The sequence below is a fragment of the Notechis scutatus genome, chromosome 2 (genome assembly GCF_049901735.1).
Source record: "Notechis scutatus isolate UNSWTSFEM ecotype Mainland chromosome 2, rNotScu1.2, whole genome shotgun sequence".
Taxonomy (NCBI): Eukaryota; Metazoa; Chordata; class Lepidosauria; order Squamata; family Elapidae; genus Notechis; species Notechis scutatus.
In genome coordinates this window covers 81,547,537-81,574,044 of record NC_142010.1, presented here as the reverse complement: position 1 = coordinate 81,574,044, position 26,508 = coordinate 81,547,537, and the positions used below count along the sequence as shown (strand labels likewise).

The following is a 26,508-nucleotide window of genomic DNA, read 5'->3' as shown; positions in this document are numbered from 1 at the left end:
GCCTTGGACTGCCTGCAGTTCTTCTTCCTCTCCCCAATCCTCTTTCAGGGGCTTCCCACCCACCACTCTGCTTGCTCTGTGCGTGGGTCTGGCCAGCTGCCTCTTTCTACGCTGCCTTCCCTTCAGTGATTCTGTTCAGCGCTTACCCCCTCTCAGCCCTCCACCCCCCCCACACCTGCTCAATCCCCCACCCCACCTCATGTCATGAAAGAGATGAGCGAAGGAAAAGGGGGTGAGACAGATGCTGCGGAAGACGCCACCCGCGAAGGCAGAAAAAGTCCTGGGAAGAATAGAAAGAGCTTTTGCATGCTCTCTCTGTTGAGCCCTACCGCCTGCAAATCCCCCTCCTCACCTCTTCTCCTTCCCCCAGCCCTGCCAGTATAGTCTGCAAATCCCCCCACCTTCCACTCCATGCTGCAAAGCTCAACAGCCCCCAAACGCTGCAGAGCTCCACCCTGCAGCATATTGCAAAGCTCAACCTCTCTCCCTCCCCCTCACTCCGCCACCCCGAACGCCATCCCTCGCCATGCTCCGCACGACAACCAGCAGAAAGCAAGTCAATGCAGCTTTCCTCCTTCTTCAGGTTAGGGGGGGGGGGAACCTTCCACTCGGGTGGTTCGTGCCCTGTGGAAGCTCCTCTGTTCACCGCTGTCCCTTGAAAGTAGCAAAGAGCACTTGGCCCAGCTGCGGCTTTGAGAGAGAGAGAGAGACAGACAGACACTGACACAGAGAGAGAGAGAGAGAGAGTAGGGAAGGGAGAGGAGAAGATAAGGAGGAGGGGCAGAGAGAGAGAGAGAGAGAGAGATACATGGGGGGGACCCATAGAGAGAGACACACACAGAGAGAGGGGAGGAGAGAGAGAAAAAGAGAGGGAAAGAGAAAAAGGGAATGAGAGAGGAAGGGAGAGAGACAAGAAAAAAAGAAAAAAGAGAAAGAAAAAAGAAAGGAAGCGAAAGGAAGAAAAGGATAGACAAAGAAAGGGAGAGATGGAAGGAAGAGACAAAGAAAGAAAAAGAAAGAAAGAGAGGGAGGGAGGGAGAGAGGAGACCATGAATGTGATATATGGATGGGTAGATAAATACATGGAAGGTGGGAGGGAGGGAGGGGGAGAAAAAAAAAGGAGAGGAAGGAAGGACACAAACCCTGGCTTCAGAAGACTCTTTGAAGCACACAGCAATCTAGGGCTGGGCTGCAAGGGATCTTGGAGGTGGTCTAGTCCAACCCCCTCCTCCAGCAGGAGATCCTTACAGAATCATAGAATAGCAGGGTTAGGTGTGTGTGTGTGTGTGTGTGTATGGCTGTCAAAACTCCAAAACAGGTAAAGTAGCTCTGGGGAGATCAGTCATAAATTAGAACACTTGCTAAGCAACCGGCCATTAAGCGAGGACCACTTGTATTTTGTTTGCTGGTCACATGGTCACCTGGCCACGCCCACCCACATGGCCTCAAAGACATGCCCACCCAGTCACATGGCCACAAACCCATGCCCATCTGGCCATGTGACCATAAAGCCATGCCCATCTGGTCATGTGACCAAGCCACGCCCACACAGTCACATGACCACCAAGCCACACCCACAAATTAAGCCATGCCCACAGAACCAGTAGTTAAAAAAAATTGAATACCACCACTGCTTATGACCATTTTTCACACTTATGACCATTGCAGCATCCCCACTGTCATGAGAGGCCAGGTGAGGAGAAGCGCTCCTTGACATGAATGATGTCAAGTTGGCCACCGCCCACCCAGTCACATGACCACCAAGCCACACCACCAACTAAGCCACGCCCATAGAACTGGTTGTTAAAAAAACTGAATCCCACCGCTGATGATATGATATAAAACATGTACTACATATAGTGCCTCGGTAGCAAGTATTAAGTATTGAAATTTCATAGCTATAAGATTAATGACTAAAATAAATCTAAAATACACAAGTTTCTTTGTGTTATCTACATTAATAACTTAATATCCCATCTAGCTTATTCTATCACAAAAGATTTTTAATTATCTATTTAGATAAAATTCTCCTATGTGGGAATCGCCTGATTTTTATAAACATGGACCTTTTTTTTACTAAGAATACTGCTGTATTCTTAATTTAAATAGAATACAGTTTCCTTGAAAATATTTGCATTCATCTTTTTTGGGGGGAGGGAAACAAATTCTTGTTTCACATAGATGTGGAAAACTGTTTGTCGAAATCACACTGTCTAATATTGCAACTCAGGAGTTGAACTTACAAACTACGATAATATAGAATAAGTAACGTAAGAAAATTACAGATGTCCTCTGGATAAAATGAAAAGAAATGCCTAATGCTACACCATTCATAGCAACATTGTCCTCCTCTAATTACCAGAAACAATATCCCTACAAATTACACCCACTACTTAAGTGGTAATAACCAACACAATTTTCTTGAATACCATTCTCACCCCAGGAGATGAGATGTTCCAAAGAAGAGCAGCCATAATAGAGAATACTTGTTTCCGAAAGCCCAATTTGTAGAGGTCATGATATCTTCAGTTTACTAGATTATATTATATTAGGTGAGCAGTTTTTACTTGGAATAGACAGTCTCAAATATATCCATGTTCCAACCCTAAAGGTCTTTATAGGTAATAATCAGAACTTCATGTTTCACTCAGTAGCCAGATGTGCAATTCTTATAGTAGAAGTGTTATATGGTGTTAATGGCTCTCATTATTAGATGGGCCACTTCGCTTTGCAACTTTCAAGTATTTTAAGAACACACTCACTAGAGTCAGTTAGAATAGTCTTGTCAAGAAGTGACAAGTACATGATGACTCTTAATAATGACATCTGGACCAGGCAACATTATAACTAGCAGGGTAGCCAAAATAGCAAAGTCTGTCTTGCCTGCAGCTTGTACCTGCTATTCCTGCAGGAACTGTAAACCCAGAAACACCTCCAGGTGTATGCAGAAAGAATGCCATCACATCCAGAACCAGAACAGAATAGAGTAACAGAATTGAAAGTCCCAAAGGTGCTTTTTTGGACCTGAATGACTGAGAATCTTCATTAGACAAAAGGGTTGGAAGGGACCTTGAGATCTTCTAGTCCAACCCCCTCCTCAATCAGGAGAACTTATACCCAAAGGTGCTTTTCCAAAAGGCAACTGGACTTTTTTTCTTTGAAACCATTTTGTTTCTCACCCAAGAAGCTTCTTCAGTTCTGAAGATGAGAAGCCAAACGCTTTCAAAGAAAAAAACCAAGAAAGTCCAGTTACCTTTTGGAAAAGCACCTTTGGGACAGCCATATACTGGATGATTGAGAATCTCCATAGACAGAGACCTTATATCATTTTAGACAAATGATTGTCCAATCTCTTCTTAAAAACCTCCCGTGATGGAGCACCCACCACTTCTGAAGGCAAGCTGTTCCACTGATTCATTGTTCTAACTGTCAGGAAATTTCTCCTTAGTTTTAGGTTGCTTCTCTCCTTGATTAGTTTCCATCCACTACTTCTTGTCTTGCCTACTGGTGTTTTTGGAAATAGATTGATCCCCTCTTCTTTGTAGCAGTCTTTAGATAATTGGAACACTACTATCCTGTCATTCCTTGTCCTTCATGTCGTTCCTAGTCCTAATCAAGTACAAATTATCTTGGAATTAGATGACTTTTAAATGAGGGGCCATTCTAGAGTATTTTGCTGGAGTGAAGTCTGATTTAATTTCTTCTTAAGTAGATGGTAACAACTTCCAGCACTAAGATGAAACTTCTGCCTCATCTCCTACTTGACCTGGGATGAAATAAGCTATTGCATTTCATCAGCATACAGATGATCCCTTTCCCAACAGCTTCTTGTAAGTTCTGAACATTATGAGGGAAAAAAATGAATTCTGTAGAACTGAAATGTCTGGGGCTTGGTCTTTCCTCCCTCATTTCCCCCCACCATTATTGCCACTGTTTGGAAGTGCCCGCTGTGGAAGAAGTAAAACAACAGCAGAATATTGTGTCTGATCCTAACCTTGTAGGTGGCCCGGGATATCACAATTGGAAACTGCGCAGAGATTCAGCAGTAGCAAAGGGATTGCAACTCTTCCTATCCAAGTGTGTCATTTACATAAACAACCACAGCATGATTTCTATCCCATACCTGGGTTGGAATCCTGACTGGAAAAGGAGACTATGTGGATTCTTTCTTGGTTAAAAAGTGATAGTTGTTGAGAACAATTTCATCTGGAGGGCAATTGATCTAGAAAAACCTTTTTGAAATCTACAGCAAGATTCTAAGGCATGCCAAGCAAAGATTATTTCCATGTGATACCACTCCATCAAAACATATAAAAAAGAGGGGAAAGCCGCAAATTAAAATTAATGATGTGCAAATTTAATGTGACTCAAAGATATCAATTTATATTCTTCCTGAATAAATAGCATCTGATACCATTATGTTATGATATAAACTTTATTTTAAGATTAATCTTAGATACAGTATCTTACACAGAGAACCTTCCAGAGTTTTGTATCAGAACAGTGATTTGAATCTTACGTGTAATATGGAGACTTATTCATACCCTATTTATATGGTCCTAAGACTTACACAGTTTGTTTTTGTTTAGTGTGACACCTGAAAATAGTTGGAAAAAGATAAATCCCAATTCTACCATAAAGCTCATTATCAGCCTAAAGTATTCACAAGCTTCATGTAAAGATAAATCAAAGGTTTTTAGAAGAACAACTTGATAGCAATGAGCAAGGAAATTAGAATAAATGACCTGAAAACCTCCATTCTAAATGCCACACTGCTTTTTGACTGTTGGGGAATTTTGAACTTGGCATTTTGTTTTTATTTAAATGAGGAAAAAGTCCTTCTAGCTATCAGTTGAAGTAGTTTTTCATTCTCAGTTTATTTTAAAGGATTAGGAATCTGAATGATAGATTTAATGTTCTGGGTTTAACAGAGAAATTTAGCGGTTATTTATTTTAAAATTCCCCTTTCAGCTTCTAACAGAAGTTTGCAGATATCTCAGTAGTTGCTTTCTTACCATTTCTCATTACATTCAAAAAAAGGCACATATGGTTGAGTCAGTTGCAGAATGAAGACAGCTATTTATTCTTAATTTGAGCTGCTGAATACTTTGTAAGATGACTTGATTAACTAACTAAAATTTGGAGTTCTGCCATGTCTGAAAAACCCATCAGTGTTTCTTCCATCTTCACTGTGCATTATATTCAGCTGCTTTCCTTTCACTGGGTAAGATTGAATAATACTTCCATTGTGTCTGTTTCGCAGCAGTATCCCAACTGGACATTTAAACCAAGTTAAATATTTTGTCTTTTATATTTAACAAGCACTTTGGAATAAATATCTGATATTTTAGATGTATCATTTAATGCAAATGCTGTGTCTAATTTTCTTTAATCCCTTTCACTTACTTTGAAACAGTTGTCATGAACAAGTTAATAAAGATTATGTAGATTTTTTTCTTTCTTCCTAAAAACCTTATTTCAAAAATCTTACTTTGTAATTAAATGGATTCTGGCCAGTAAAAAGATATTTGGGGCGGGGGGGAGGGGGAGAGAGAAAACTACAATTATACCTATTTTAAAAATTAACCATTACTTGCCAAAAAGAACATCAAACCCACTTAGCGGACATCCGTTAATCCAGTGGTTAGCTGTTTCAGGCTTTAATGCACACTGTTTTACACGTTAACGGTTTTGAAGTTCCAGGCCAAGGCTGACCTTTCACATCTGCTCCTTTCACGGTAGGAATCTCCACTTACAGCTTCCTGTCAGAGCAGATTACAATGACAAAGTGCAGAACTTCTGCTGGCTGCAATTTTGTTTTTGATCAAAATTATTTCTTTCACAAACAATCACGTTTGCTAAAATGTTACATCTGCTCTGCAAAACCACTGGCAGCACCACAGTTTATCAGTTGAGATCAAGTGCAGTTTTTTCATTTGGCTTTTCAGAAAGCTGTAAATCAGCCTTAGATATGTTTGCTAGAGCTCACATTTTTTGTTGTTTCCTGCCCTTTTGTGTTTCGATATATTTATTTTGGCAAGACCAAGAAAGACAACTTGCTGCTATGTCAAAGTAACATAAACATGTCTAAAATTGGGGGTGATGGTGGTGAGATGGATTGTATTATTCTTTCTTCCTCTTGAAACTGAGGATTGATTCAAAGTTATTATAATTATGATATAATCTAAATCTAATGAATTACAACTATAGTTCCTTTATTCTGTTTTTAACATAATGAAGACAAAGTATCTATAAATAGCATAACTAATATCCACATATGCTGATTAGTGCCATTACATTTAACATATTCTTGTGTGTTGTTTTGTTGTTAATTTTAATTTTTTGATATTTTTCTTTGGGTGCTGATTTGAGGTTTTGGGAGTAGAGCAGCATAGTAAATAAACACAAAATATCATTTGCAGTTTTTAAGAGGCATTATTACTTATGGTTTGGTTCTAATTCCTTGAAGAAAATGCTACTTTAATAGTTAGAAATGGATTCAAATTGGACAACTAGAGTTGCTTGCTTCACAAAACAATGTATTTCTTTAATTGGTGATATCCTTTAATTTAAGTTGTATTCATTAGTTTTTATATAGCTTGCTATAAATGTGATTGATTATATTCAATTAAGTACCGTATTTGCCGGCGTATAAGACGACTGGGCGTATAAGACGACCCCCCAACATTTCCACTCAAAATATAGAGTTTGTTATATACTCGCCGTATAAGACTACCCCCTCTTTCGCACACCTTCCACATACCAAATAAAAGGTAAAAGAACATCAGATTTGATTTCAACATGTTAATTTATATTCAAATGCTTATGACATGCAGGAAAACTCACAAGGCTGTGAAAGTATGCCAAATAATAGAACATAAGTAATTTTCCGATTCAGAGCAGGTTATAGTTCATAGTTTTATAAAATGTGTGTGTGTGCCTAAATTTCAAATTACCCATTTACCATGACTTGTCATGGACAGGCAACTTTATTAAAAGAATTCTATTTCAGCTAAGTCGGAAAGACACAAATAGGCCTGCAGAAGCATAATTTTCACTCTGATATTAATTGTGGCAATGTTGCATTTTAAACTAGCCATGATGAATTATATCCAAATTTTCACACCCACACTCCCCTTCCTTTAGCTTTCTGAAAACCCCACATTTGCAGATCCCATTTTAGCAATGCATCTAAGATTTGACTTGCCAGCCACTATCATTAAATTATGCTTGCTAAAATATGAACTGAAATATGAACTACCCTGCAAAGCTGCCCATAATGAAGATAAGTTGATCTTGATGTCAATCCCCCTCAGCCTTTCACTTGTCTTTTACTTGATACCGCTGCCAAACCTGCTTTTCCATCGATACCAGAGTAAAAGGTGACATTGCTCCCGCAGCAAGAGAAGACAATGTGGGATGAGAAAGAGGAGAAATCGCAGTGAAATTAAGGAAATTAGGCGTTTGTGTTTTTTTCCTTTCCTCTTCGGGACTGGATCTAGAAAGTTGTCATTTTAACATGATCGCTCCCCTTCTTCTCTTCCCACCCCCAACTTCTGTTTCGTCTTTAAAGAGAAAAAGACACCCATTCTGCTTTATTGTATCTGACATAGTGGGCTTTAGTTCAGAAGCTGATGTCACTCAACAGGCAAGTCCTTTCGAAAACGCCAGGCCCTGCCTGGTCTTACCTAACGCTGCTTGCCAGGGATCTGGCAGGAAAGAAGGAGTTCCAGATCCTTTTTCTTTCTAGCCTCTCCACCTGCCTTTCCCGAGTCCATCCAAGGACGCGCCTGAAAACCAGGTTGATTCTGGGTAACGTCTAAGCCCCAGAGGCGGGTCCGATCAGTCCCTTCGCCCAGCTCCACAAAGGTGAAATCGCCAGCGAAGCAAAAACAAACGGAAGGAAGAAACCGAGCAAGCCGGGTCAAGAGCTGCGCTACCTCTAGCTGAGCCTTAGCGGTAGTTAGGGACCCATATCCCACCTCCGCCCACCTCAGCGAGAGGGAGCCGGCCGGATTGCGGGCGTAATCCCTCCCTGGCAGAGCTACGGGTAACCCGACGCTCAAGGCTACAACTGAACGCAAAGTCCCCGCTCTGAGATCTGCAGCTAATTTACGAGGAACCCTTTGCAACCACCAGCGCCTGCTATGACCTCAAGGAGAGGGAGAAGCGAGCCTCCTCACCAACAAGGCGAAGAATATACCAGAGCGTTACCGGCGTATAAGACGCACCCCCCACTTGGAGGCATGTTTTTCAGGGCAAAAAAGTCGTCTTATACGCCGGCAAATACGGTATATTTTAGAATCTCAAAGGGTCTCTCTTAGATTTCTGAACAATTGTAGTTCTTTATGTAAACTTTCATCAACATAAAGGAGAAACTATCATGCAAAATATTTGCTGTTTAGCCAGTTTGTAAAAGATTCCAAATATGCAAATTTTTGTTTATCTATTAGGTTACTCAGTTTGGATTGAAGACAGTAAGTATCAGCAGGGCTGATTTTCTAGTCAGTAGTGATAGAACCACAGCTTAAATATTTTACTTGAGTAATCAAACTGTTAATATGTAGAATACAAAATGAATTAGTTACAGTTAAGTCTGAAGAAAATTGGTATAAAAATTAGTCATAACTTGCTTATGAGTGATTGATTTTAGTGAATTAAATACATGTATCTTTGAATCTAATAAAAATTCTGCAAAGATAATGAAATGAAATCAAATATCTTTGTTTAGATATTTCTTTCCACCTTGCATTCTCAAGGCTTGTCATACTTACCTTCTGTTTACCTTGTATTATTCAGGACACATCAAATATTTGTAGAAAATTTCATTTAAATTTAGATAGGATGTTAAAAAACTGTACAAAGCAACATCCTAAGATAGGTAGGTAGGTAGGTAGGTAGGTAGGTAGATAGATAGGTAGATAGATAGATAGATAGATAGATAGATAGATAGATAGATAGATAGATAGATAGATAGATAGATAGATTTCACTTAATATTTTTATGGATGCTAAAGAAGGAAAACTACACATACAATGCTGGGTTCATCTAACTTTGGCTTTCTTGGTTGCTTATTTTATTTGATCTAAAGTCTCATTTATTCTGAAATATAACTCATATATTCCATGAATTGATTAAATATTGAGTTGCATCCATACTTACAGGCAAACACACCCACTGAAATTAATACGATTTAACTAAGTTACAAAACAATTTTATTATAATGTCTTTCAGTCAGTTTAACCCAAGTATAGTCACAAATAGATTCACACAACATAATGGTATGATTTTTTTACTAAGATTTTTTTGTCTATGTTCATTTGCCACACTGAATGATAAACTATTATTTATATATTACAAAACTACAGTGGCTGAGTTTTCAAGATACAGTAAGACAAAGTCAAACAAACTATGTTATGATTTACTGTGCTGAGTTGATCCAGCTTTGAGTATAGATTCCGTCAACTATATAAAAGCTATTCATTCACAAGGAGAATATTGGAAAAAAAAGCACTACACTCCAGATAGTTTCTAGTGTCATTTCTGTCAACATCCAATGACCAATGTACCATGTCAGCAAGCTGTGACACAGCAATTTTAATTTCTCCCATTTTTCAGAAAGCGATCTAGGCTAGTTATTCTACATAACCTTGAGGATGTTTGAAGAATCTAAGCCAAAGATTGATTGCATATGATAGGAACAATCTCACGCTGGGAAATGAATTGCAGTCTAAGATTGGGTTTTTTTTTAATTACTTGAGCTGAATTCCAAAAGCAGATAATTTTGGACAAACCTGCCCTAAACAGACCTGAGATCTGTTATGACCTGGTAGTTAAATAATGAATTTATCACAAGTGAATTAATTTAAAAGAGATAACTGTCTTAACAAAGATGGCATTTCTCAAGCAATTCATTTTAGAAAGCAGTGGTAATGAAATATATTTGGAATAAAGGTTTACAGAGCAATCTTTGGCTGCTACAAGTTGTAATTATTATTGCAACATTTGTATTTTTAATCTTGTTTAAAATAATATTAGTTTGGTACAATCAGTTGAGTGCACTCATATGTGCATTCATTAGTACTTGCCTTCAGAGTAGCAAATAGCATAACAAAAACTTAGAGGAGAAGCAGCCAGAATATAAAATACTTGGAGAAACACAAAGAGATTTTTTTAACTACTCACTAAAAAGGGTCTACAAAGGAAGAAAATAAGTTTTTGTTACATGTAAAAATTCTGTATGGCTTTAAAGAATGCTTCCAATGAATTCATCATACCCTGCCTTATAGAGTTGGCAGCCACACAAACTTTGATCATTCTTAAACACACATACAGTATTAACTATTATTAAGTAAGGACCATGAAATTAGTTTGTCAGGTTTTTAAGAATAGGGGAGTAGCAAAGGAAGACGTGTTCCATTGTTTCAGTTTCTTCTTTGCCACAAACCATAGGCATGGCTCATGAATCTGCCCTCACAGATATTATCACATGTAAAATTATGAAAACTTGTGTGAAAAATCAGTGTGGTAAGGCAGGCTATCGACAAGCAGCTGGATTAAAACATTGCTTTATTCCCAGGTGTAGATATTACTTACAGGCGGTACTTAAATAACTCTAGATCAGAATTCCATATTTTTTTAATAGTTATCTTGAATTCTTCAGACTGAGTGAGGTGGAATTTGTTACTTATTAAAGAGACAGCCGGCTTGGTGTACTGATTAAAGGCACTGGGCTAGAAACTGGGACATTGTGAATTCTGGTTCACTTTGGGCTTCTTACTTTCAGCCCAAGGAAGAAGGTAATGGCAACTCACTTCTGAAAAAGTTGCCAAGAAAACTGTAAGGACTTGTCCCTGTAATCATCAGGAGTAAAGATTGATTAAAGATTCTTATTTTAATAATCTCACAGCACTTCAGAGTTAAGAAATCAGCACTTAATTCTCAATTTGCTACAGTTAAAATATAAATTAAAACATCATATAAAAATTTTAACATAAGAAATAAAATAAAGCAATTATAAAATTAGCATAAAAGAACAAAATTGTTAAGATGCTTGCAAAATAAAAATGTATTGGCAAACAACTTATTAATTCTGCATTGAATTGATTTTTATGTATTACTTTAACTCAAGGTGGCAAACATACATAATACTCCTTCCTCCTCCTCCTCTTTTTCCCACAGTGAGAGAAAGCGACTGGCCCCAAAGCACCCATTTGGTGTTCATGTCTAAGATGAGACTAAAACTCACAGTCTGCTAGTATTTGGGTCAGAACCTTAACCACTACATCAAAGTAGTCTTTAAAAGAATGAAATTAAAATTAAAATAATGCATTTTTTCAGGTGCTGTGTTCCAAGCACAAGGAAAAACTTCATAGGTTAAAACCAGCACACTGAACTGGAGGCAGAAGTGAACTAAGACCAGGAATTGTTATGATGTGTTCATATTACCCAGTTCTAGAGAATTGTGCAGCCTGCTTAGATCTCTGAAACATCTTCAGAATGGCCCATAATCTGAAAGATATAAAGAGATGGATTATCATGGGGCTGTAGCTGGTGAATCAGCCTAAGCCGGTGAAATTTATCACTATTTGGACATCTAGGTCTAGAAGCGTATCCAAACTGTGAATAAGATTGTTTTGAAGGAAAACCAATTCTAACTAGTGGCCATAAAGATGAATCCAAGTCTGTTGAGAGCACCCTAGTTTCAAAACATAATACAATATTTTTGCACGTAGGAAACTAATGGAAACTTCAAGACAGCCTTAATCTATAAGTGTGGATGTTCTATTAATTTATGGATTGGAATAAGTTTTGGATAATAATAACAAGTGGAAATAGAATATTTGAAAATTTGTGTTTAGAATTCAGAATTGGGAATTGGGAGTATGCTGCCTGAATGTAAATTCTGCAACCCCTCACCTTAACTCCTGGCCAGATGGAATGGAAGTGGTCCGAAGGTATTTGTGTGAATAGTTTGCCCCAAAATAGGTTTATTGTTTATTTATTTGCTTGAGTGATATGCTTGATACTTTTCAAAAGCTTTTCATATATATCTAAATGGATTGGATGTGTTTTTATATCCGTCTCTTTGTATTTTTATCTGCATATTAGTACCTACCATAATTTTTGTATGGCCTTTTACGTTGTTTTTGTAGAGGAAGGGCAATATTACACTGAGAATATTGTACCTTAAGTAAGTAAATTAAGTTTAATGTCTATTAGGTAACTCCTAATATCATGTATGTGAAATTGATGACTATATTAATTGAATAAATAAATAAAATTACATTATTTTATTTTTCTTAGAGTTCAATAATGAAATATCTTATAATGTATCTGAACTATCTGAATTTATACCGGGAGTCTTAAGATTGAGCTCAGAATATATCTGGAATGATCGGAACATCATTTGGAACATTTCCGGTAATGTCAGAATAGCTGATAATTTGAAATATTTTGTATGCCACTATCAAACAGGACTTAATTAAATTCAACATTAAATAATGTTTTGTTGTAACATATAGAATATTCTGGTAAATAATTCATATCTCAAATGTTTTATTTTTTTCTGGAAAGATGTAACAAAGCATCCCTTGGAGTTAACTATCCAGTAAACTTTGAACTATATTTTTTTGAATTTGACATAGACTTCATTATGTAAAGCAACTGAACAGGTGCTTTCTTGCTTAGAACTTGGAAATTTATATTGGCAAACTCTGAAATACAGTATTTTGGTTAGAAACTGAAAAGTCTAATTATTGTAACAAAAATACAAACATTCACCCATTTCTTGTATTTCTGAAGAAAAAGTCATCTTTATTTTCTGATTCTAAGTGTAATGCATGATAACTAACATATGGAGAAATGAAATGTTGATCAGCAAGAGATGTTCTGTGATCAAACCTGGAACATCTAACGTTTGCGTTTAGTTTTTTTTTAAAGCTTCATATGGTGTTTCCACTATTTTTTGTATTAGGAGGTTTATTTTAAATACTTTTAATAAGAAAATAAACTTTAAAAAACCCTTTCCTTGAATCTGGAAAATGTCTTGTTTTGAAGAAATGCAAATCATCATTTAAAAATAAATAAATATGTATTTGGGCAATAAACTTTAGGCAACATAAAGATGAATACAATATGTGAAAATAGTATTCTAGAAAATCTATTCATTTATTTAGCTTGGATGCCCTCCTGACACCCAACAACTCGGTGACTCTCAACATTCAAGAAAATTACAATGAAATCAGTTAAAAAGAAGAAAAAAGATAGAAATTGAGAAACGAACAAAGGGGCTTCATTCTCCCTTGCCAAAAGTCTAGAGGAAGAGCCAGGTCTTCACAACTCTTCTAAACAACAGCAGAATTTAGGAGTTCAAAATGTGGGCCAGAAAACACAAATCCTCCCCATTTAGGTTCATTCAAATATATCTGCAGACAGCTGATCTTCAAATCATACCATAACTTGTTTCAATTTTATTAAAGACCATTTGGCATCATCATTGGTTGGAGATGGAGAAAAAGAACTGTTGTCTGAATAAAGCAGATTTGAACCTCTGTTGTGTTCAAAGACTAACTGCATATGATATTTGATCTGTCTTTTAGTTGAAATTATTCATACTTTGCCAATTTCTTTTTTTGTTCAGATGATGTTTTATATCAGGTATATCTAAGTGATTGTGAAAATCCATACCTATTTATATGTAAGTTAATTTATGGCATTCTATTTTATAAAGTAAAATATTCCACTCGTCGCCAGTTGTTTTTTCTGGTGATAAATAAAAGGAATTTATAACTCTTCTTATGGTCTAAAATGGAACCAAAATTCTTTGCAATAATAATAATAAAAAATAAAGTTATAATTACAAAACATTCTTAAATATATTTCTCCCCTCTTGACCATTCTGTCTATTACTCTGATATAAAATTGCTATTCATTTGCACTCTACCTAATGTCAGTTGTGTGCTAATTTTATTGCCTTAAATACATGTTTCCACCTGATTTCTGATCCACTGTTTTAAATCAATGAGGGACCTGGTGAAAATGTCTTATGGGAATGTCATTGTTTGGATGGCCTTTGAAATATGTAGCAGCTCCTAAAACTAACTGAAATTAAATTATATTGATTTAAATTATTTTATTCTTGAGTTACTGATATTTTTGCATAAATACTTTTAACCATTTAACCTACTTTTCCTTGAAACTCCTGAAACTTTTGACATTATGTTAATACCTAAATGTAAAGATATTTCAGTGTGCAATAACGAATTCTTGTTACCCACAGTTTGACTTGGCTGCGTTTATTCTTCATTTCTTGAAAATTAGCAAATCATATGACAATAAACAGAAATGTCCTCAGTGAAGAGAGAAGGGGAAACTGTTGTTTATCTGGTCAGGTGGTTTAGATTAGCAGTGGTACTGGTCTGTATTATGTTACTTTAAATCACAGTGTCCCAAAAGGACAGAAATTATGAAGATTGTTACAGTATGTTTCATCCAATGTAAGATCAACAAATTGGAATAATTTTATAGGAAAATCACAGAATTTTGGCAAAACACTTGTTGAAGAATTTGATCTAACATGAAGTTTTGTTCACATTATTTGTTAATATGTAAAACATTGTTTGAATAGCATATGAAGTGTAAACACTCTAAATATCAAAGGCAAGAATGGCTTTTACAAGATTACAGAGTGGCAAAGTACTTAAAATAGATCAGAGTTTGTGCTTTTGCTGTCAAAATGTTTGATACAGAGCTGACTAGCTAGTTTCTTCACCATAATAATTGTAAACAAGTATTGTAAATTGTAAACCACAGCATATAGTTGTAGTAAAAAGAGCGAAGCCTTTTCTACGTAAGATCTTGGAAGAATATAGAAATAGAGTTTAATGTTTAGGTTAGCTTAGATGAAGTTAGGTTAGGATTTGTCTGACATTCATTAGACATTAATTTATAGAATCTCTCTTATGTAGTATATGAATAAGCTATGAAAATAAGGCCACCATTAGAATGAAAGAATCTGTATTTAGAATTAAGAATGATTTAGTAGGCACAATAAGTTAAAATACAGTGAATTCATGAATAATTTGTACGTTCTTCTGAAAGTGAAATGGAATTAAGCACCTCCCCCTATATTGGCAGCAACTAGCGGAGTAAAATCTGCAGGGAGTCCTTTACCTCAGAGTGAACCATTTAAAACATAATCTACACGAAAGCCTACAGAGCAGAGCCCATGTTTCTGCAGTGGGCTAGTTGTCTAGATCTTAAATTTTCATAAACTTTTTGCTATTAGGACCCCTTTCCACTTTTAAAATTATGCAGGACCACAAAAGAGGTCCTTTTATTTTATATTTATCGATACTTACCACATTATAATAGATGCATTCTTGTAATATTTATTTATTTATTCAATGTATATGACTACCTATCTCAACAAGTGACTTGTGATTTAGCATATCTACAGTAAAATAACATGAACATAATGCAAGAATATTAAAATAGCATAATGTTAAAACGATTAGATATTAACATAAAATGAAATATTTTTACAAAAGCTTTATTTTTCATAAATAAAAATAGGAGAAAAGTATTATTGTTTTAAATTTTTGCAAATATTTTCAATATCGGGCAAATAATTTTGACTTTTTGGATCCCTGAGAGGATCTTGGGAGACCTGCATAGGTCCTCGATCTCATTTAAGAAACTCTGATCTATATTATTGTCATTTTTCACCCTATTTCCTTATATCTTTTGTGTTGTTCAAACATATCCAGAATCTGCCATTTTTAGTAATAAGGCAGCCCACTTGTATCAAGATGCAGACCTGGTACTGCCTGTATAGTTTATAGAAAATTCCCGTTTAAAGATTTACATAGAAAATAAGATATTTCTGTACCTTTCAAATTTTCCTTGATAATTTCTTAAAGCCACTCATTTCATAAAGCCATCCACTAAATTTTAGTCCCTGCCCAGAAGAAAATAATGGAAAATATGAACCTTTGCTCTGCATAATACATTCATTTCTGTCTAATATGTTTCTTCTTATTTTCTGGATATGGTCATTGAGTAGACTTAACACTGCTGAATCTCACTGACACATTTAAGTTGTATCTGATTATTAGTTATAAAAGATATATAGTACAGTCAATATAGTACATTTATTCCTAGTATTGATATTAGGAATATTGTAAAATACTGATATTTTACAGTCTATCTGCCATTTATATAGAAACACATTTAATATTGATTTTCATTCAGTGTAACTCCAGCAATATGTTTAATCACAGTAGTTGGTAATACAAAAAGAATATTTGTATTTTAGAATATGAAGTTAGTTGAATCCAGTTTGTGAAAGATAACAATGAAATAAGTACCTTTCTAAACATAGTATACCCTTCAGAAGAGTTGTAATAGTTTATCAGAAACTTCATTAACCATGAGATTGATTAGTATATGTGTTTCTTATTTAATTTAATATGAAGTGGTGCAAATAGAGTAGTAAATGTAGCATGATAGAGCATACTTTTAAGTAAAAATTATTCTGACATAGTATGCCTAAAGACTCATGATAATATACCAGCAACTTTAATTATTTAGAAAATTATCAAGAAATTTAACCTTTGCTGTCAAAATTAATACAACAATCAATGGCATATTGATCTGTTGGAAGCTACAGGTTAAGTAACATGGGATTACGGTAATGTATTTTTTGCCTATTCAATGCTTAAAGAACATCAAGGAATGAGTAATGAATAAATATATTGTTACTGTTTTTCTTTGAGAATTCTTTCTATTAAAGATATCACATAGCACTTTAGCTGAGTTATTAGGTAATTGTAATGAAAATATTGGGATCAAAAGGAAAGAGGAAGACTCTATCTAGTACTTGAGAATAGCAATGTAGAAATGTAAAGGAATGTAAGAAAGTTGTAATATGTAAAATTTAAGGAACAAGGTGTGCAAAAGGGAATTTTTTTCAAGTCAGATGGAATTCTTCAAGGAGGAGAAAAGGTTTGTTCTGGTGAGAGGTTAATATTGGAAATAAATTACTAAGCTGAAAAAGTGTAGCAGTTGTGTTGGTCAAACTTCCTGAGAAAAATGTAATTAAATGCAAATTGTATAATACAAATGTGCAATTGTATTTTTTTTTGTATACATCCTATACCTTTCCTAGTGTAATAAGATTGTCCCAGAATGCTCTCCAAGACAATTTTTGTATCTTAGGGGGGAAAATGGTCTTTAAGATGTAAGCTTATTAACTACAACGCGTGCTCTTTTTCTATTGAATTATTTTAAGACCTGTTCTATGAGTTGGAAAAAAAAATCCAGATGTTAAAATATACTTGCGGTGGTAAACTTAACAATAGTGCTGATATGAAGGTCAAGATCATGTTGGATTTTTTTTTTCAAAATAAACAAAACACTTTCTAACATGAAGTGTTTGGCTTGCAGGTAAACAAAAACTTACCAAAACTAATTTGACTACTACATATAATGTAGGCTTGACCATGATCTTGGCTCACAGACTGCTTAATAATATTCATTATTTTAAATTAAAGTTGAAGAATTGCAGACTCTTGTTCAAATTAAGATTGGTTGTGTTGCCGGAATCTGGTAATTACTTTAATTGATCACCAGATAGTTTCCTTGATCACCAATTACACCCAATTACTGATTATGTTTCAAGACGTGAAGAAATGTCCAAACTGATTATGTAATAATGTTTTCATATATAATCAATCCTAAATAGCTATTTTCCCCATTCCCAATTGTATTTTATAAAAAAGGAAGGTTATAAGCCTACAGATACAAAAGGTGATCCATAAACAATAAAGTTCTGATTTCATTTAATTAGCAAGGGAAGTATTTAGAAGGCTTAATGGAGATTGCTCGGCCAAAATTACTTCAACAGACCTGCTTTTCATTTTCTTAGTAAAAATATATATGTAAGGGGGAGGCAGTTGTACAGGTTTAAAATGGACTATAAAGCTATGAGTCTCTTAGATGTACACATAAACCTGACTGCAGCAAGGTAAATTTTTGTACTGTTAGAAAAATAATTCTATAAGATCCATAAAATATTTTAAAATGTCATAGCACCCTTGAACAAGAATTCCTTCAAAAAACTGTTGTAGTTAATAAATTGAGTGACATTAATAGTTTTATTGAGACTTTAATGTGATTAATTTTTTTAGCTTGCATTCAATGATCTATAAAATTAAATTTCCAAACACAAGGATAATCAAACTCCTGATACTAAAAAAACAAACAAAATACTTCACTTGTTGGGCTACTACTGTTTAATCTTTGACTTGCTTATTCTGGTTTACAACAACAATTTCCAATCCTTTTTTTTTTTTTTTTGAGGACCATAATATGATCTAGAATTAGCAACGTGGGTCTGTGGACAGCATGAAATGCATGATTCTTTCAGAGCAATATTGGGACCTAAACATAGGATTGAAAAAAATAAGTAGCTCAGAACTTTCAGGATCTTGCAGCTTTTTTGGCATTCTTACCCAAAATCTCATAAAATATCAGTTGAAACCCCCAAATCTAGGAAGATTTAATAATCCCATTATATTTTTGCTCTTTGTTATTTTTGGATGCCTATACTAGAGGCTAACTGGGTTGCCTTTGTTGATCACCAGTGGTCCCTGAACTAAATACCACCATTACAAAACAAAAACACTCAAAGCTTTCCTTTTGTATAACTCTAATTGGTAGTTGAAGCATTTTCTTCACCAGAATGGCTAGATACTCAAGGAAAGAGATTTCCATATTAAAGTAGTTTATTTATTTGTTTGTTTATTTATTTGATAGATAGGTAGGTAGCTAGATGATAGATAAAAATGATAGATAGATAAAAATTAAATAAATGGGGATCTATATTGTAATATCTATCCTCAGCAATATCAGGGGATATCTTTAAGGCAGAGGGATATTGATTAATCCTCCCTGGACAGGAACTCAATGAGTACATTGTCCTCAATCCAAAGAATATTGGGGGAGGACCTAACTTGTACTGTTGTTGGCAGTATCTTTCCAGTGTCTCAAGCAGATATAATTTTTTATCACTTTCTACCTAATCATTTTGCCCATAAATCCTTTTTAAGTTAAGCAAGATTTAGTGTTTGGACTATTGGCACCTTAGATTTGTTAGAACATTTTCAAGTCCAAGTTAAAGGAAAAGTCCCTCAAATCAAGAATGAGATTTGATGACTTAATGGACGCAGCCATGTAGCTGTAGTTTGTAGTTGCAATTTACTATTGTCAACTTTTGCATTGGTTGGTTGGTTGGGTTTTTCTCAACTATTACTACTGTGGATTTTTTGGGTGAACTTTGAAGTGAAGAAACAATACAATTGTGCCCTATCTATGAGAGCTAGTTTTCTTCCATCTCTTTGTAGAATAAAGGCAATGTAACTTCAAAATGCAGGGATTAACTTCATAAATAATCTCAGTGAGAAAGGGACAGCCAGTCTGATGCTTGCTTTGTTTACTTATTGTGTTCATTAGGAGTTTTTTTGCAACATAGAAGTTGATGTAGTTAATTATACTGAGAATTATACTGATTATTTTGATTTTATCTTTTTGGGGAATGTATTGTATTGTAGTACTATAACCTGGAAGTGAGATTACATACACATTCTAGTAAATAAATAATCACAATGGAAACATTAGTAAATTTCTTTTAAAGAGTAATAAAGTAAAAGCTCTAAATCATGCCATTCATTAAATTGTAGAAAACACCTTAATTTATCGCTATTAAAAACTAAAGCTCATAGTGTTTCAAAAATAGTTTCAGAACTTTTTAAGTTTCAAAGCTGCTTTTTACAGTGGTTTGACTTTGGAATTCAATTCAAAATCAAGTGAAACAATGGCTGCAATTCTGTGATTCACCTGAGAGCAAATAATTTCAATTGCCAACATTTTGATAATTTGTACATAAAAAACATTGTTGGAATAATTTGCTCTGATTGTAATGATTGCATTCATCTGACTGGAGAAGTGATTTGCAGTCATACTTCAGCAGAGGTAGAGGAAAAAATACTGAAACTATTATCAACTATTATACTACTTCTTGATTATATGTTTAGTCAAAATTGCTGTCAAAGGGTTGAACATGGTTTTTCCCCCGGCAAATTTTTATAACGAGACTTTAGTACATTTGATAGATAGGTGGACTTTGAAAGATCATACTTAATGTATCACAGATTTATTGCTGTTAAAATAATCTTTCAATTAGGTTTTTAGTCTTATTTTGAGAGCAGTTTGTTTGGTTTTAGCAAGAGAAAATCACTGTATAATATTAGATTCTTGATACTTTAAGCACTCATGTACTGCGTCGATATACTGTATGTAAACTGTAGAATTTATTTTGCATAAGATAAAGTGGGTGAAATAAAGCACATACAATTTTGCTTTGTTTGCTTTGGATCAAATCACACCTGTTCTTAACTCAGATAATTTTCTGTATCTATAGTGTGATACAAACATTTGCCAGCTTCATCAGACTTCTGTAACAATTTCTGAAATAATCTATGTGACATACTTTCTTGGTATTATTCTCCATTACTAGTAAAATTTAACCAGGATTTTGTTTGTTTCAGAACTGCATGTACAGTATCAGGCCTATACATGTTTGCTTTTTTTTTTACTGTTACATTTTGACACTTTTCCCTTCTGGCATATGCAGAATATAATAAAATGCTTTATTTTAAGAATAACACATGCATTTTTTTTTCTTTATGCAGGCATTTGGTTTTATGACTCGGGTAGCTCTTCAGGCTGAAAAGATGAATCATCATCCTGAATGGTTTAATGTGTACAATAAGGTAATGAACTAAGATTAATGAGCTAGTAGTTTATCTCTTTTCATTGGTGATTACCAGGCTCCAATTATATTTTGTAAATCCCCTCCCCCATGTAGATTAAAAATCAGATCATTGGTCAGTTTTATTCTTTTTGTTGGAATCTTTTTCAAATTATTTCACTTTCATTCCCCATATTTTTGCAATGATTGCTTGGTTTCATATTCACCTTCCCTCATATAGCTGAGGTTGGTTCATTGAAGTAATAGGAAAAATCCACAAACTCTTGTTTTACCAGCCTTGAAAGTATAATCTATATTTTAGGCAGTGGCAACTTCATTATTTCAATGCTTTTCTCATAGTGCAGAAAGAAACATAACACTGAAGCTCCACCCCTTTGGGGGCTTGTATGAAATTGTGACACATGCAAGAAATGAGCAGGGCTTACATTGGGACATAACACTGCTTGTGTCACTCTGCCTCCCCCCTCTTCCTTATGTTCCCTGCAAATGTTGTTTATTCCAGTTGTGCCTAACTTTTGTGGACCATTCTTGATCTTTAAAATGTATACTGGGGCCTCACACAGAAAGTAGCGGACAGGGAGCAAAACAACAATTTTTGTTTTATTTAAAATCACATTAAATTAAATTAGTGTTAATATGATTATTCTCCAAAATGGTATTTAATTATTTCTCCTTCTGCCATATATATATTTTTTTAATTTGGTAGCACATTTTTGAGATCTTTAGGAACTGATATTACATATTTGTGATGCCTGTTCACACTTTGCAAACTACTGGGAGCAGCAGATTTTTGTTGGCTCTCCAGATTTATTGGCTTTTTTTTTCTGTCCCCAGGAACAGACCCTTTTAAAAGTAAATAAAAATAATAGTATTAGATATTCTTGCTTTCTGATATTGCAAGTTAATTTTCCAAATTACAAAGCCAATAAATTTTTGAGAACTCTAGATTTCTTGGTGTAGTTTCAAATATATCTCCAGATTAAGTAATAAAATAAAATTTCTGAATGAGCATGTTAGTCTGTGAGGAACCAACTCAAAATTAAAATATTTTTAAGGATCTTGAAATGTTCATATCGCTAGATTCGCAATTAGAATTTATCTGTGACTTTATCTTTAGGATAAATTCTTGCTTTTAAATCATTTAAAATGTGCAGATAGGAGTTTTGATAACTTATTTCTATTCTAACATTGTGTGTATATTTCTTGATATTCCTGATACAGTTTTAATTTCTGAGACTTAGACTAAATCTTTTTCTTCTTCCCCCAGTAGCTCGATGATACAAAGAAATTTAGCAAAGCAGAACATAGTGTTCTGCTAGAGCAGGGGTGTCCAACTTTGGCAACTTTAAGACTTGTGGACTTCAACTCCCAGAATTCCTCAGCCAGCTTTGCTGGAGTTGAAGTCCACAAGTCTTAAAGTTGCCAAGGTTGGACACCCCTGTGCTAGAGATACGTGAATAATCCCTTGGAAGAAACATCAGAGCTGGTCTGTAAAGTATTGCCAGGCTCTTCACCTTTATTTTAAACTGAACAGTTTTTCACTTGCAATTGGTTATAATCCACTTTTCTTGTGCAGTGAATATGTACAAGTACTTTTTAAAGAAAATATAATGTCAATTGGACAGCATCCACTGTTAAGCAAGGCAGCATTTGCATGATATATGGGATACTTTTGATCTTTTGAAACCCAAAGAAGTAAATTATGTCCGTGGTAGTATGAATTCTGCCACTTGTGAGTTTGATCTGTGGTCCTCCTGACTTCTTCGGGAGGTGGGGAGCGCATGAGCAGCAAGCTCCAGGAGTTAATCAGTCTCTCTTTGGGCTTAGACATAATGCCTCTTGCCTTGAAAGAGGCAGTAGTCTTGTCTTGAAGAGGCCTTCCTAGGTCTGGCTAACTTTCATAATGTTCACCAAGTTTCCAACCTGTCGTTTCTTGTAAATTTGGTTTAGATTAGAAAGTCACTGCAAATCAGCTACAGAGAATCGTAAGTGACACAGATTTTCAGTCAGGATTCAGGACCAAAACAGTATTGGTCACCTGGCTCAGTGACTTTTGGGACCCTCAGTGGCATTCAGTGCCATCAACTCTGGTACCTTTTGGGACTGTCTGCACGGATTGGGAAACCGGAACAGTTTTATGCTAATTCTTCTAGAGAAGCTTTTTGCAATCATGTTTTGTTGTAGAACTGTGTCCAAGTTCTGTTTATATCTGACTGCTGAGATATATAAAAAAATGTTCAGCACCATTCCAATTTTTGAACAGCAGACAGGTGCTTTTTAAACTAAATTTATTCTTCTTGTACCATATCTGTCATCAGACGTTGGCAGTCGTGTTGCCGATCCTATTTTTATCAACAACCACATGAAAAAGCACTGTTGAGTTTTGTCCAAACCAGTCCGTTAGATTTTGAAGCCATGATCTTCTTCTTCTGCCTGAACCTCGTTAGCCTTTAATCTTTGCTTGGAGGATTAAGTGAAGTATGCTGTATTTGCATCACATGTCCAAAATATTCTAACTTTCGGTTTTTTATGGTTTTGATGATTTCCCTTGGTTTTCCCAGGTGGCTTATCACCTCCTCATTTCTGATTTTGTCAACCCAACTTATACGTAACAGCCTGTAAATCCACATTTCAAATGCTTCTAGTCTCTTCAAGTGTCTTTCTCTCAGAGACCAACTCTCCACTCCGTAGAGCAGGACAGAAAAGATGTAGCATCTGACAAGCCTAAATATACAATAAAAACTAAATATACAAATTAAGACGTATTTGAGATTTTCATACTAAATCTAGTCTGCAAGGAAATAGATTATGAATGATTAGGTTCTTTTTAAAAATGTATTTGATTGCAATTTTTTGTACGTTATGAACTTTTTATCTTTCTTCTTTCTTGTTCAAAGGTCCAGATAACACTCATTTCCCATGACTGTGGTGGCCTGACAAAGCGAGATGTCAAGCTGGCTCAATTTATTGACAAAGCTGCTGTGTCTTGTCTAACAACTGGGTGCTAAAATAATCATACAAAATGTCTATAATTTGTTTATTTAGTCTTCTCTCTTAAAAATAGTTAATCCTCAAATTTCTCCATTCCTGCAGAAGCTTTTGCATAGATACATAAAGTTTTTATCAAATAGATAAAATACTAAAATTGTTGCATTAAAAAGTTGACTTTGTTTAGTCTGTGTATCAGTGACAAGTGACGATTTGGGCAGGAATTCCTCCAAAGAAGAATGATTTGAGCTTATTAGTAGGTCAGGTTTGCATCTTATGTACCCTGTGCTGTATTTTATCTTTTAGATTCTATACAAACTCAATTTCATTGAGGACTGCCAGGGTTGTGTTTGACCTCAGGGTGTGTGACCAGGGGGCGTGGCGAGCTCGATATCACTTATGTCGAAGTCACCTGTAGTGGCCCAGGCGCTCGCTCTGCCAGTGTAAATTGGCTCCTGAGCTCCATTTCTGGCTGCAACAGATTCCTGCATCCCTCTGCCAGCGAAAATGGAGCTCGAGAGGGCTGCACGTGGCCCTCCCGAGCTCCATTTACACTGGCAGAAGCATCGCAGACTGGTCCTTCATTGTTTCCAGGGCAGCCCCAGAGGCCAGATCTAAGCACCCTAAGCCTGCAGACCTTGAGTTTGACACGTCTGCTATAGACAATGACAATGGAACAGTTCAACATGAACATCTGATTTTTTATTAAGTAATGAATGTGAGGGGTCCAGTGACCCTATATTAATATGTATAATTGCAAGGAATATAGCTGAGAGAAAATCTCCCTTGCTGTAGTTATATAGATGCACTTTCCACTTGTTTAAACTTTCAGGTATTCTCTGGAATAAAATGACCACAACTGATTGTGTGAGAAAAATCATGTAATGTTCTTGGAAATCTTGGTCAACATAAATAACAGTAATCACAATGAATGTAAAAAAAATCCCTGGTGATACTTTATATTGAGCTAAGTGTATTTGTCCGATTGATTCCATATGCTTTCAACTGTTAAGCTAGATTCAATGGGGATTCCCACTCTCCTGTTTCCTGAGGCACAGATCTGGCTCTTTCTGGACAAACAAGAGTCTTCGTGTAGCATATTGTAGTAAAAAGCCAGACTCTCTCCAAATTTGTTCCCTTTCTTGGCCATTGATCATACTGATTGGAGGACTTTGTTCCAAACATAACTCTCCCATAAAATATTCTGAAAAGGCTAGGTCATGAATCTAGGATGGACAGGATCTGAGGCTCAACAAACTTAGGATGGCACAATACCTGTAAGTTAGCACAAAATATAATATATAAAAAAATCACAAATTCCTTGAAAGAGCACACTAGCATATCTTGTTCTCAAGTCTGCCTATCACTTTTGCTTTACCCTAGAGATAGATTCAACCACTTTCTCCAGCAAGCTGTATCTGACTAGTCCCTATGTCTCAAAAAGATTGCAATTTTGAATAAAAGTTTTAGCAGCATTGACTCCCTAGAGATATCCGGACAGTTGTTTGGCACTTTTTTTTACCCCCAGCCCAGAAATATATAACAGCTCTTAGCACTGGTCTCAGATTTCTTAGGGCTGAGCTGAGAACCTGTTGGACAAGCCAGGGCAAGTTTCTTTGTACCCCTTGAGATTTGGATTTTGCAGTCAATATGAATTCTTCCGCCTGTCTGTGAGGCATCTGGGATATGTATATTGATTTGTTTCAGGCTTCCCTGCCTGGTTTGTGTGAGCCTAGATTGGGAAAGTCTGGGTGAATGTGATGGAGAAAAGGGCCTGCCATGAGTGAATGGTTGAACGAATAAATGACAGTTTGTCCATTTACTATACCAGGGGTGTCAAACTCAATTTCATTGGGGGCCGCATCAGAGTTGTGTTTGACCTTGGGAGGCCGGGCTGGGCGTGGCCAGGTTGGGCATGGCCAGCTCAACATCACTTGTGTCAGGGGCACCGTTTGTGGCCCGAGTGCTCTGCCAGCAAATATAGGCTCCTGAGTTCCATTTTCGGCCGTGACAGCCTCCTGCAGCCCTCTGCCAGCGAAAACTGACTCAGGAGGGCCGCACACAGCCCTGCTGAGCTCTGTTTTCACTGGCAGAGGCACCATGGGCCAGTCCTTCACTGTTTCCAGGGTGGCCCTATGGGCCAAATCTAAGCACCCCACTGGCCGGATCTGGCCCCTGGACCTTGAGTTTGACACCCCTGCATTATATTATGCTGACTATGCCATATTAGGGCAACCTAGTATATTCATGAGATCAAAGTGAGTAACAAAATAGCTTGTAAGTATTGATTTCTCTTTGTAAAGTAAGAAGGTTTGCAGAAGAAAAACATAGTTGAGTTTTGATATGTTGCTATTTAATTAAGATTTAATAAGTTCTCAGGCAAAATACACAGGTTCCTTGTTAGATATAAAGACTGACCAGTTTTGTGCATTTTTCTTTTCTGTTGACAAAATTAAGTATATTTTTGGTAGCAAGTCAAAAACGGAAATCAAACTGGATAATTTCAGTTAGAATCTGAAGAGGATACAGCCTTAAAAGTTAAGTCAAAGCTTCTGATGCTATAGAATCTTCATCCAGAGATGGGCCCCATGGTTATTGACTGAATTTGTTCATGTAATTTAAATGCCTACCTTGTTTAATTTGCTATATTTTAATTTGAATAAACAATTCATATTACTCATTCTAAA

General features: G+C 35.7%; 1 protein-coding gene across 1 annotated transcript in view; it reads left to right on the top strand.

Annotated features, from left to right (window-relative positions):
- PCBD2 (pterin-4 alpha-carbinolamine dehydratase 2) overlaps positions 1-26,508 on the top strand; it is a 51,369-nt gene extending 24,861 nt beyond the window's left edge. The window contains exons 3-4 of the mRNA XM_026687084.2: positions 20,754-20,834; positions 23,731-26,508. Of these exons, the coding sequence (XP_026542869.2) occupies positions 20,754-20,834; positions 23,731-23,841 (192 nt within the window). The 3' untranslated portion in view covers positions 23,842-26,508. The remainder of the gene's footprint in view (positions 1-20,753; positions 20,835-23,730) is intronic.